This window comes from Saccopteryx leptura, chromosome 7 (assembly GCF_036850995.1).
Source record: "Saccopteryx leptura isolate mSacLep1 chromosome 7, mSacLep1_pri_phased_curated, whole genome shotgun sequence".
NCBI lineage: Eukaryota > Metazoa > Chordata > Mammalia > Chiroptera > Emballonuridae > Saccopteryx > Saccopteryx leptura.
The window spans coordinates 108,098,532-108,111,118 of record NC_089509.1 but is presented as its reverse complement, the minus strand read 5'-3'; the positions used below and the strand labels follow the sequence as shown (position 1 = coordinate 108,111,118).

The 12,587-nt window shown below is 50.8% G+C and overlaps 1 protein-coding gene across 2 annotated transcripts in view; it reads left to right on the top strand.

Moving 5' to 3' along the window:
• Window positions 1–12,587, top strand: part of SERPINE2 (serpin family E member 2) — a 60,223-nt gene that overhangs the window by 36,955 nt on the left and 10,681 nt on the right. For both annotated transcript variants that reach the window (XM_066345753.1, XM_066345752.1), the window contains exons 2-4: window positions 2,046–2,326; window positions 5,608–5,835; window positions 10,925–11,122. In XM_066345753.1, coding sequence (XP_066201850.1) covers window positions 2,068–2,326; window positions 5,608–5,835; window positions 10,925–11,122 — 685 coding nt within the window. In that variant the 5' untranslated portion in view covers window positions 2,046–2,067. The remainder of the gene's footprint in view (window positions 1–2,045; window positions 2,327–5,607; window positions 5,836–10,924; window positions 11,123–12,587) is intronic.

The following is a 12,587-nucleotide window of genomic DNA, read 5'->3' as shown; positions in this document are numbered from 1 at the left end:
TAACTAGACAGTCATGTACTTTAGAGTTTCCCTCCTTCCTTGATATCTTCAGTACGCACCTGGTCCACTACATAGTTATTGTGATGTTATTGGCTACATTCCCTGTGCTGTGATTTACATCGCTGTGACTATTCTGTAACCCCAATTAGTACTTCTCAGTTCCTTCATCTTTCTCACCCAGCCCCCTAGCCTTTCTCCCCTCTGGCATCCCTCAGACTGTTCTCTGTATCTGTGAGTCTGTTTCTGTTGTGTTTGTTAGTTTATTTTGTTTGTTAAATTCCACATGTCAGTGAAATCCTATGAGATTTGCCTTTCTCTGTCTAACATTTCATTTAGCTTAATATCCTCAAGATCAGCGATTTTCAAACTTTTTCATCTCATGGCACACATAAACTAATTACTAAAATTCTGCATCACACCCAAAAATATATACTTTTTGCCAATTTGACAAAAAAAAAATAGATATAACTTTGATTCATTCATACCAGATGGTTATTGTTATGTCAGCTATTGTCATTTTTTTTTATTTGACAATCCAAGGGGAAAAGAGGTCAGTGCCCCAGACTAGTCGGGTATTATATGTTTCAGGAATTCTTACAGCACACCGGTTGAAAATAGCTGGTTTAGATCCATCCATGCTGTAGCAACAGGTGAGATTTCATTCTTTCTTCACGACCAAGTAGCAGTCCATTGTGTATATGCACCGGAGTTTTTGATTCCTCGTCTCCTGATGCTTTTCCTTTCCCTGAAGTGTGTAGACCTCACTTCCCCCTCACCTCTGAGCCCCTGTGTCCTAGGAAGCTCCCCTCCTTCCTGTTCTCTGCAGATGCTCCCAGCTTCCCATGCGGGAAACTTGTGCTTAGCAGGAGCCCGGTTTGCAAAGGAGGAACCAAATCAGCCACGTCCCTCATTCTGCTTCACTGTCTGCCACTTGTAGGCTCTGATGGAGTGAAAGCATTTGCTTTTCCATAAATACATGTAACTCTCCTACCTCTTACTTGTCACAGCCTGAGAGAGCTCAGCAAGGGGTCATCAAGGCAGAAAGCTTTCTCGCCGGCTTTGGGAATATCAGTGTAAACGGTGCCATCTCACAGTTGATAGATTTACCAGATTTTCTGCCCTACTGTAGATTTAAGGGTGTCACTTAAATTTATTTTAATTAACAGTGCTTTCATTAAGAAAGGAATAAGTTCATGTAAAAAAAAGTCGAGTGTACAGTGTGTCGGTATAGTCATAGCAACCTGAATGGTCTCTCCCTTAGAATGACATCTAGGAGCCATTTCAGGCTCTGCGGGCCCTTCGGGGTCTGGGTCCTCCTTCCCTCCTCCTCCTCCTCCTCCTCCTCCAGGTTCCTTATGTCACAGCCTCCCGACCTCTGACACCAGGTGGTCCTCACCTGGGGGGGGCTCATCCCTGCCATCCTCTGCCTGACTCTCCCCTTGGACCCTGCTCGGGGCATTGCTGGGTCTTCCCACCATCAGGTCTTGTCACGCCTGTCCCCTCCGCAGAGGTGGCTTCCCTTACAGCAGCCCTGTCGAGCGTTGCCCCGCACCCGCCTGTCATTCACGGCCGTCACTGTGTTTGGGTGTCCTGTCCCTGGTCTCCCTCCGAAGTTCCTTTACTGCTTCCTGCTGTGTTTCCTGCCTCCTGTGGAACGGAAACTCCAGCAGGGCAGGCAGGGGTCTTGACCCTCTTATTTGTGGTTGGATGCCCAGTACTCGGGGCCTGACACCCAGTAGGCACTCAGTAAATGTTGATTCAGTTGAATAAACGTTGGTTATGAGTAATAAATACCAGTTAGAAGAGTGACCGGCTTGTGGGGGGCGGGGTGCTACCAAGCGTGAGTTCACTGCCTCTCCCTCCCTGTCCTCCTAAGAGCATTATATCGTCAAAACCAATTTAATCTGCCCTGTTCTAGCTTAACTATATTAAGGTATCCAGTTATCCTGTGTCCAGTAAATCGTATCTGGTTGAGTACAAAGTCGTATGGCAAAGCGTCCATTCAGGTGGGATTTAAATGCCGTCTTTTGGATCTGATTTTTCAGGTGGGCCTTGCCGGCAGGAGCCATGACGTGGCGATTCCCCTTCTTCCTGGTGGTCGCAGTGACTCTGCCCTCCGTGTGCCTCCAGTTCAACCCGCAGCCTCTGGAGGAGCTGGGCTCTGACATCGGGATCCAGGTCTTCAATCAGATCGCCAAGTCGCGGCCTCAGGACAACATCGTGGTGTCCCCGCACGGGATCGCGTCGGTCCTGGGCATGCTGCAGCTGGGAGCCGACGGCCGGACCAAGGCGCAGCTCACCGCGGCCATGCGCTACGGCGTGAAGGGTGGGGCGCGGGGCGCTGGGGAGTGTGGGGGGCGGGCGTGGGGGGGCTCGGGGCTCCCTGCTGGGGCGGAGGCCGGTGTGTGCTCCCGGGCGGAGGTGCTGTGGGGCTGGACGTTAGAGCTGGGTCCTGGCCCCAGCGGGGCTTTGGGTCCGTGTCCCTGCATCTCTCAGTTTTCTCGTCTCTGAAAAGAGAATTGCCCATCTCTCTGCCTCCATGGCATGTGGGGCTACAGTACATTGACTGTGGATATACTTAAAATTTTTTTATCTAGAAATTAGGTTTAATGAGGTGACATTGGTCCATAAGAACACACAGGTTTCAGGTGAACATCTCCATTGCGTGCGAACTATTCATTGCGTGTGGGCCCGTCACCCGTAGTCAGATCACTTGCTTTCACTGTATATTCGGGCCTCTTCACTTCCTCCCACCCCCCCTTGGGTAATCACATCACAAAAAAACTAAGAACTGTATGATTTCACACGTAGGTGGGATATAAAACTGAGCCTCATGAATGCACTTTTAAGAATACCACCTGGGAAGGCGGGTGGTTGTGGCGTGGAGAGCCCCGTGGAGGAGCCTGGGAGTGATGGGCCCGCTCTGTGCCTTGACTGGGGTGGTAGACACGCGAGTCTGCCTGGGGGATAAAGTTGCATAAAGACACACACACAGGCCCTGGCCGGTTTGCTCAGTGGTAGAGCGTCGGCCTGGCGTGCAGAAGTCCCGGGTTTGATTCCCGGCCAGGGCACACAGGAGAAGCGCCCATCTGCTTCTCCACCCCTCCCCCTCTCCTTCCTCTCTGTCTCTTCCCCTCCCGCAGCCGAGGCTCCATTGGAGCAAAGATGGCCCGGGCGCTGGGGATGGCTCCTTGGCCTCTGCCCCAGGTGCTAGAGTGGCTCTGGTCGCAACAGAGCGATGCCCTGGAGGGGCAGAGCATCGCCCCCTGGTGGGCAGAGCGTCACCCCCTGGTGGGCGTGCCGGGTGGATCCCGGTTGGGCGCATGCGGGAGTCTGTCTGAATGTCTCTCCCCATTTCAGCTTCAGAAAAAAAAAAAAAGACACACACACACACACACATACACACACACACCCCGCAGGCACGTGCAATCTGAATGAGCTCTTGGGGACTGCCCCAGTAGCACCAATTTCCTGGTGGTGGCACTGTCCTGTGGTCATACATAATGTCACCCATGGGAGAAACTGGGTGAAAGGTACATGGGACTACCCAATACACCATTTTGCAACTTCCTGTGAAGCTGTAATTATTGCAAAATAAAGGCTTACCAAAAAAAAAAAACTACCTTTTTAAAGTAAGGCCCAATGGAAAAGGCTGTTTTCTTGAAAGAAACCCGTTTTTAATGAGCCATTTCCACCTGACCTGAGCGCGTCCGAGTCCCAGCACAGCGGTTTGTGCCTTAGCTGCTGTTTCCCCACCCACCCAGTACCACCATCCACCCGCCTCCGCCACGGGGCCGGGGACAGGGCCGCAGAGCTGGCCCCGGAGGCCGTCAGGGCTCTGTGACCTTGAGCCAGTCAGTTCCCACCTCTAGGCTTTAGTTACTTAATTGGAAAATGAGGGACTTCTCCTACCCGCATTCCCCCACTGCCGCTGGCCGTGACATTCTAGGACTCTTGACTGCGTTGACACCTTCAGCTGGAGAGGAAGACGAGGGAGGAGAGGGCTTGTGCCCCTCGGGCACTGTTGGCGGGGGTCTCAGCGAGGCCCCTGAGCCGCCAGTGCCGAGGGCGTCCCCACCCCCAGTGCTGGTGACAGGCGTTCGAGTCTTGCAGGCTTTTGAGTCTTGCAGGTGGTCGCAGTTGGCTCACCTGTGGGAAGCAGGGAAGACTGACGCTCGGAACACGCTCTGCTGCCCCTCGCTTGTATGTTTGGAAACCCTTGGTGTTTCATACCTTCCCAGTGAGTCGCTGCTAGAATCTAGGGCCTTTCCTGCGGCCACCTGTCAGCCAGCCCACCTCCCACACAGGAACTGGATTGGGCGGTTTTCTTTCGAAGCTGAGCCGTGCTGATTTTAAGCAGCATTTCTAAAGTTTTGATGATCTGGGCCTGTTGGCAACACTCCCTCTACCGCACCCTTTCTTTCCCCCCAAACCGCTGCGACTTCCCTTGACGGGACACACCGCTCCTCGGGAACCCAAGCGGTGGCCCAGGCCCTCTTCCCAGCCCAGCCTCTGGGGGCTCACACTAGTGATGCTCCCACTGGGGATGGAGGCAGGACAGTGTGGGCAGAGCAGATTTTCTCAGCAGGAGAGCAGGGCGCGTGGAGGAGGCCGCGTGGCTGAAAGGGACAGGCCTGGGACTGGGCCTCTGAAGTTGGCTGTCCCCTGACTTACAAATGGGCCTGCCCCACAGCAGGGTGTGAGGGGTGGAGCCAGGGGTGGAGTCCGAGAGACCTGAGAAAGGTTTAGGGAGCCCGGAGTCCCGGCCCCACCCCTGGTTAAAGGGTTCGGAGAAGAAACCCTCTCAGAGTGACAGTCAACTCGGCAGAAGGCCATCAAGGTCCCTCTCCAGGGGCTTTTAGGCCAGGGTCCTTTTGCAAGGGGAGTAAGAGGGGCCTGTAATACAAGCTCTCTACAGGAACGCATTTCATCCTCGTAGCTGATTTCCCTCTTTCCCGTGGGCCGAAAGGAAATGGAGCGTGCACGAGTGGCTCTTGTGACATAAAGCTTATATTGCCATAAAATTAACCCCCTTCCTTTTTGAGTCTGATATCAGGTAAAAGTCACATTGCTCTTGGATGGTGGCACCGTGGCTATTTCTTATAGTCGTTCAAATGCTTATTCTATTCTTTTTTTTTTTTCTTTCCAAACTACAAAAAAGGGAATCACGTTTTCAGTCTTGGGCAGGAAGGGAAACAGCAGCCAGGATTGTTAAGGGAGAAAGAGAACGAGGTTGGGAAGACTGCATCCATGCCTCCCTCTGTGGCCCCGTAACGGAGGAGCCTGCCAACCTTCCTGTTGACCTGGTACCAAGAAAGTCCCCCGGGGAGTGAGGGCCACATGGGGAGGTGCTGAGAATACCTCAAATGAGCCTGATTTGACGCTCAAACTGTAACCGATTTTTAAGACCTGTGAATAGTTGTACTTTATTTTAACCTCTGTTTTCTTAACACGAGGACACTGAGACAGCAGAAGACACCATCTCTCGCTGCTCATGTCGTCTGGTTGGTCCTGTTGTTATTCACCAGAACAGAGCTGATACTCTGAAAAAGAACTTTCCGAAGTTCTTGTGGAAACATTGCTGCATTTTCTCTTTGCCCCTCGTAGGAGTTGGTAAAACGCTAAAGAAGATCAACAAGGCCATCGTCTCCAAGAAGAATAAAGATATTGTGACGGTGGCTAACGCCATGTTTGTGAAGAACGGCTCCAAAATCGAAGTGCCTTTCGTCACGAGGAACAAAGATGTGTTTCAGTGCGAAGTCCAGAACGTGAACTTTAAGGATCCGGCCTCCGCCTGTGATGTCATCAACGCGTGGGTTAGAAACGAAACCCAGGGTGAGTGGGCGCAGCTGCCCGGGCAATATTTCGGATGTGCTGACACTATGTGAATGAAAACGTGAGTTAGACCCTGAGGTTCCAGCGTGGGTCTGCAAGTCCGGCGGCCCTGGCCTTTTGTTGTGAAAGGCCAGGGCCCCGCTGACCGGTGTGGCTCTTCTTTCTGAGCAGACCCCACGGCTTTATCTGCCTTCCTTCCCTGTCCATGCCACGACTCGCATCCCTTGGCACGGGCAGCAGAGCGGAATACAGCCCCACAGAGCCTCTTCCTTCCTCGCTGCGTCTGGTCCCGAGCCTGAGCCCACCGGCCGTTGTCTGTTTTGCGAGTCTCTCTGCTCATTCCTTCCTGCTTTAGTCTCTGTGGTCTCCTCTGCCCGGAGTGTCCTTCTCGGCCTGTAAGGTTCAGGACTGATCTCTCTTCGCCTTTCCTGCCTCTTGCTTCTGGCCCCTCGGGCAGTAGGTGTCCCCTCTCCGGCTACACTGGGTCTGTGGCCGTGCCTCTCCTGTGCCCCTTCCTTGTAGCCCTGGCCACACTGCATAACGATTCCTGGTTTCCTGGTGTCTCTTCTCCTGGGAAGCTGAGCAGGTGGCTCACGTCAGCATTTTAAACCTGTGAATTTGTAAACTGGAGGTCCGGGTGCAAAGATCCAGGAGCAGGGGTAGGTCCAGAGCACGAGAGGAAAGTCGAGTCTGGACATGTAGCTTTGGGAGTCATTCTTCCTAGAAGCGAGAGTTGAGAGCACAGGATGGGAGGAGAAAAGAGACTCGTAGGGAGGAGCAGCTCAGAGACAAAATATGGGGAAACTGAGGCTTTCGGGTCGTGTTCCTCAAGGTGTGGTTCCTGACGCACCTGCGTGACGATCGCCCGGGATGTATGTTTAGAATGTAGATCCCTGGGCCCCAAGCTGCTGAATCAGGATCTCCGAGGGAAGGGCCTGACATTCGGCATTAAAACAAGTTCTTCCTTCGTCTGCCTCCACCACCCCTCACCAGACTTACCTACGGGAATGTGTGAGAGCCATTCCAGGGGCTAGTGCAGAGAGGGCCAAGCAGTGCTCCAGAGGGTGCAGGAGAGCCAGGCTGGGCTGGGAAGCCCATGGCACCCCTCTCAACAGCACCCTGGACAGTGCAGCCATGAAACCACCAGGAGACCAACCAACGCAAAGGGTGTAGAGGTGTTGCCGAGCCTGTGGCTCTAAGAACAGCGGTAGGAAGCTGATGGCACCGAGACGCTCGCTGGCTGTTTGCCTGGCATGTCACTGTGCCCTCCCAGCCTTCTGCTGCGCTGCATAATGTTGAATCACATTAGTATACCACGGACAGCTTTCAAAACGCGTGAATGTGCATCCCCACCGTCAGCTGCCTACTGCATCCCCGGGGATCCGGCAGCAATGAGACGCAGCTTTGTCTCTTTCTTTAACAGATATCTTTAATACTCTCTTTATTGCCCTGAAATGAAATTTATAGCCAATATAACCTGCATTTATATTTTTGAAATGAATACATATTGGCCCTGGCCGGTTGGCTCAGTGCTAGAGCGTCGGCCTGGAGTGCGGGAGTCCCGGGTTCAATTCCCGGCCAGGGCACACAGGAGAAGCGCCCATCTGCTTCTCCACCCCTCCCCCTCTCCTTCCTCTCTGTCTCTCTCTTCCCCTTCCACAGCCAAGGCTCTATTGGAGCAAAGATGGCCCGGGCGCTGAGGATGGCTCTATGGCCTCTGCCTCAGGCTCTAGAATGGCTCTGGTTGCAACAGAGCAATGCCTCAGATGGGCAGAGCATCGCCCCCTGGTGGGCATGCCGGGTGGATCCCGGTCGGGCGAATGCGGGAGTCTGTCTGACTGCCTCCCCGTTTCCAACTTCAGGAAAAAAAAAAAAAAAAAGAAATGAATACATATGATGCCAAATTGTAATAGAAGAAACAACAAAAGTCATCTGTGTATGTATGTAGTTCAGTGGGCAGACCCCTGGGTACCAACCAAGACAAGGATTTGCATGTGTGACACGGAATCCACAGCTACATTACCGTGGTTGGTGCGATCTTTTTCTGAAGCGGTACAAAATTCTTGGTACATTTCCAAATAAGTATAGTCTCTACTCGATTTGCATGGTCTCTCACATTCCTGGCAAATTTGGTGCACATTAAAAGCATGTCCCTCCAAAAGATACATGCGTTCACATGAGAAAGAGTAAGGCTCTGGGCTCAGATAATGATAAGCAGATTTCTCACCGACGTGAATATCCAGCAGGTGTTTAAAGTTACGCAGGAAGAGAACACTTCTTCATTGTTTTGGTACTGTTTTGAATGTTTAGGACATGTCACATCTCTGGCCATTGTCCATTCAACCAGAAACACTCCCCCAAATTTCCAGACGGCCCTTTGGGGTGAACTGGCCCACTAAGAAGTACTTGCCTATGTAAAGGGTCTCAGAAAGACTCTGGAGATTAAACAGTCTCTGTGTGAAGACTGCCAAGTTCGTGCCGGAGAGAGTGGCAGTTTCTGCCCTGCAGAGTGGGAGAACCAGCACAGAGGCCCTTTGCAGGGTGCCAGGCCTGTGGGGTGGCCCCACGGGGCTGCCCTGCCCACCTCTCTGCAGCCTCACTTCCTCTCCCATCACGCACCCCCAACATGCGTGTCCTGCTACCTGGAATACTTCTCTTCCCCTTGTTCATGTCCATTCAACTCCACACTGTCACGTGAATAGCATAATAGTGACAAGTGCACGTTCTGAGTTGGAATCTCAGTTCTTCCATTTAAATAAATTTCGGCCCAGTTATTTAACCTCCCTGTGCCTCAGTGTCCTCATCTGTAAAGTGGAAATATCATAGTGATACTACTGGAATAGTTACAACAACATTAAGGCTGTTGTGGGGATAAAAAAAATAATACACGTGTTCAAGTGTGAGCTGTTTTTATAGCCACTAGCTCAGGTAATGCTTCCTCAGGGAACCGTCCGTCCCTGCCTGACCTCGCCGACCGGGTCAGGTCCCCCCCTTACTTGCCCGCACACCTTGAGTACTTCCACTTCAAGGTAGTTATTCCATCTGCAGTTTCACACTTTCCCGAGTCATTTATGTCCATCTCTGCCTTGGGGATCCACGTCTCTTTGAGGGCAGGGCTCATTGCTTTGTTTTGTTTTGTTTTAATCTAAAAGAGTGCGCGGCACCTGATAGGTCGGCATCTGAGGATGGACGGGTAGGTGGGCGGTGACTTGTGGGCGGGCACCTGGAAGGAGGCCTGTCTGTGGCCAGTATTGAGGGCGGGCGCTCCTTGCCTCTATTATTTGCATTTCTTACTTTTCTCTCTTTATCCTTTCTTTTTATTTTTTCACACCGCCTTATAATATCTTAGTCCCACCCGTAGCCATCCAAGGTTTTATTTATCTTAGCGAAAGAAGGCTGAGGAGGTTTCTTCAGACCCTTAGTGAGGGCTGACTACGGGCTGGACACAGAGCGAGCCGGGATTTTAAGGAATGAGTGACAGGGCCCTTGTTCTTGCACGATTCGTGGTTCAGCTGGAGGAGACGCACACGTTAAATTTGTCTAGAATAAAATACCTGGGTGTCTGGGTGCTGCTGCGCACTGGGCTTTATGCAGACTTCCAGGAGATGGGTGGAAGGGTCAGAAAGGTGTACAGAAGAGGGACCATTGAGTGACGTCTTAAAGGCAGGTAGGGGTTGGACTAGGTGATGTTCCCAGCAAAGACAAGAAACATTCGCTATGGAGGAACCAAGTCTAAGGAGCTTGCAGTGGCTGGAGCACAGAGTTCCAACTTCCTCCCACAGTCTGTTGGCAGGGGCGGGCCTTGTATTGAAGAATGGCTGTGTAAAGCCGGTGTCTTTTCCTTCAGCTCTTGAGGGAAGGGGGTGTTGGTGCCCCCTAGTGGGAGTAAGGAGTCATGAAACTGTCTTGAGTACACTGTGGTCAGGGAAACCTCTAAATGGGCTTCTCTGTCATAATTTATTTAAACATATGTTTATTGTACATCAGAATGTTCTTGGGCTCCATTATAAAGGATTTAAATCTCTCTTTATCTCTCTACTAAATTAGAAATTATTCTTCTTTAGAAACCATTGGTTTTACCCTTACCATTTAATACATTATCATTGGCATTTATATTCACTCTTTAAAATATATATATATGCTTGGGCTAAAGTCTGCATTGAACTAGTTTTCAATAACTGGGTATTAGTAATCTCTCTTAAACACACACACACACACACACACACACACACAACTGACTCTTTAATTATGAAGCAAAGGAAACCTCAGTGAAAAACCGAAGTGACAATCAAGCACAGGTGGCATTTTGAAGGATGTTCGTGATTTCACTAGAGCATCTCAGAACAATGGTGGTTTCTCCTTCCTTCCGGACACAAACCACAAACAAAGTGGACCATCCCGATGTTATGTGAAGAGCATTTTCCTTCAAAGTTGGGAGTCCCAGGACAGACCTGATTTCTTCTCATCTCTGTAATGTTGGCACCTAGCTGGACCCCTGACCCATAAATAGAGACACCAATTTTAACTTCAACTCTCTTCCTTAACCACGGATCAACATTTCTATGATCTTAAGAGCCATGAAACATTTACTTACCTTTGATAACATTGCACAGGATAGAGTGTTCCTTTATTTTGACTGGGATTAAATCAGCTCGGGTTAAGAGCGCACGACTGCTTATCTTGTGTTTGACCACAACCCCTCACGGGTCCTCACACATGTCAGTTATTAGCAGAAATATGGAAATTAAATAAAGCTTATTTGGATGATTAAAATGTTCTCAAGCGTAGGGCTTCAGAGAAAGAAGCCCCATGTGTAAAAGAAGTCCTTGATGAAAAATTTGGTAATCATTACATAGACGAGATCTAAAGTCTTTCCTGGTCTCTGATTTTTAAGCCGTGTTCAGCTTTAATTTTTAGTGAGGAAAAGAATTAGGAAGTATGGAAGGGTGTTGTAAAACATTGCTTTTAAAAGCCTTTTAAGAATTCTTTTGATTTTTTTTCATGCTACTTGATCCCGCGGCCGCTGCCTCTGCCCTGAGGTGGACGCCGGTCCTGAGAATGTCCCTTGTTTGTTCTGTGACCCCCCCAGGGAAGATCGACAGCCTGCTCTCCCCAGACCTCATCGATGGCGGGCTCACCAGAATGGTCCTGGTCAACGCCCTGTACTTCAAGGGTTTGTGGAAGTCGCGGTTCCGACCCGAGAACACAAAGAAACGTCCGTTTGTGGCAGCTGACGGGAAGTCCTACCAAGTGCCCATGCTCGCTCAGCTCTCCCTGTTCCGGAGCGGTGAGTTCACACGTGTGACCGTTTGGGAGTGGAGTGTGCCGGCCACAGAGAGGCCCTGGAGTGCTTTCACTGAGTTCAAAAGCATCCTGCCTTAAAAAAAAAAATAAAACTGTTTAAAGAGCAGAGGAGCGGAGGGCAGAATTTGTTTTTTAAAAGCTCACGGTAGTCTTTGTATTATCTGCAAAGGTCATGTATTTTGAAAAAGACCGCAAAGAATTCCAGAAATACGTAGGTGTGTTTGTGCATCAGTCTGTTTCCAGATTCCCACTCTCCTTGGGGCTTCTAGCTCATACCTACCTACGCATTTACTTCTCCATTTGGTTGTCTGGTGAGCTCTGTTTCCATAGATCCCTGCACAGTTGCCCTCAGCCCTGTAGTCCTCTCTGCCCAGTGTTCCTGGGCTCAGCAAGTGGCGCCAGTAGTCACCCAGCAGCTTAATCCACACCTCCTTCCCCATCCACGCTCCCCACACTCCCGTGGCTCCAGCCTGAACACAGACCAGAGGCAGCGGAGCTCTGAGCTGTGTGTTTTTTACGTATCTATTTCAATATCTTCCGAAAGCAAAGCCCGAGCGGTTCCTTAAGGGCTCAGGAAATGCATCAGGTTACTTGTGGTAGAAGGTAATTAGAGGGACATTCATCTCTTTGGGCTCTCCTGATATGACGTATTAAAAATATTCCCTCTGATCTTACATGCTGATAAGAGTCCTTAGCATTCCATCGAGCCTGCTGATTACTTCCTCCCTGATAGGACTTAAAATAGGGACGGGGGTATTTTAGGGAGTTTTCCGGAAACGGGTGCGTCCCCGGAGCGCCGCCCACAGAACGCTCTGAGTCTTCTCTCTATTTTTCGTATTCGATTCTCTGCCTTTTATTTCTCATGGAAGGCTCTGCTGATCACCATCCATCTAAGAGAAAAGGGTGCTTTCCCCCCTTCTCAAGTTTTCCCTTTCTTTTGAGAAGGAACGAGCCTCCTTCATTCACGTTGTAACACACTCTAGAAATTATCCTCCTTAAAGAAACAGTCGGTCTGCTTCCAGAAGATAAAGAATGCAGGGCCTCGGCGGGACACTTCTGAGGACAGCAGTCTGGGACGGTGACAGGCTCCCTGCCCTGACCCCAGGTTCCCAGATGCCTTTCTCTTTTGTGACTCATTCCACCCAGGAGTGGAGCTCAACCCAGGGTGCTGTGCTTTCTTTCTCGTGGTGGGTCTCTTCTGTCTCTCAACGGCTGGAGCAGCGACCGCACGCTCCAGACGGGAGGGAGGTGTTTTACAAAGCTGCTGCCAACCGGAGATGAAAATGTTTGCTTCGTGCGGCTTCTGTGCGGAGCACTGTGCATATATGTTCTCGTTTAATTTCCACAGCTCTGTAAGGGAGGCGGTGTTACACCCCATTGTACAGATCAGCAAACTAAGACGTGGAGTTGAGGAATTTGCCCAAGGCCCCCAGCCAGTGTGCGTCAGG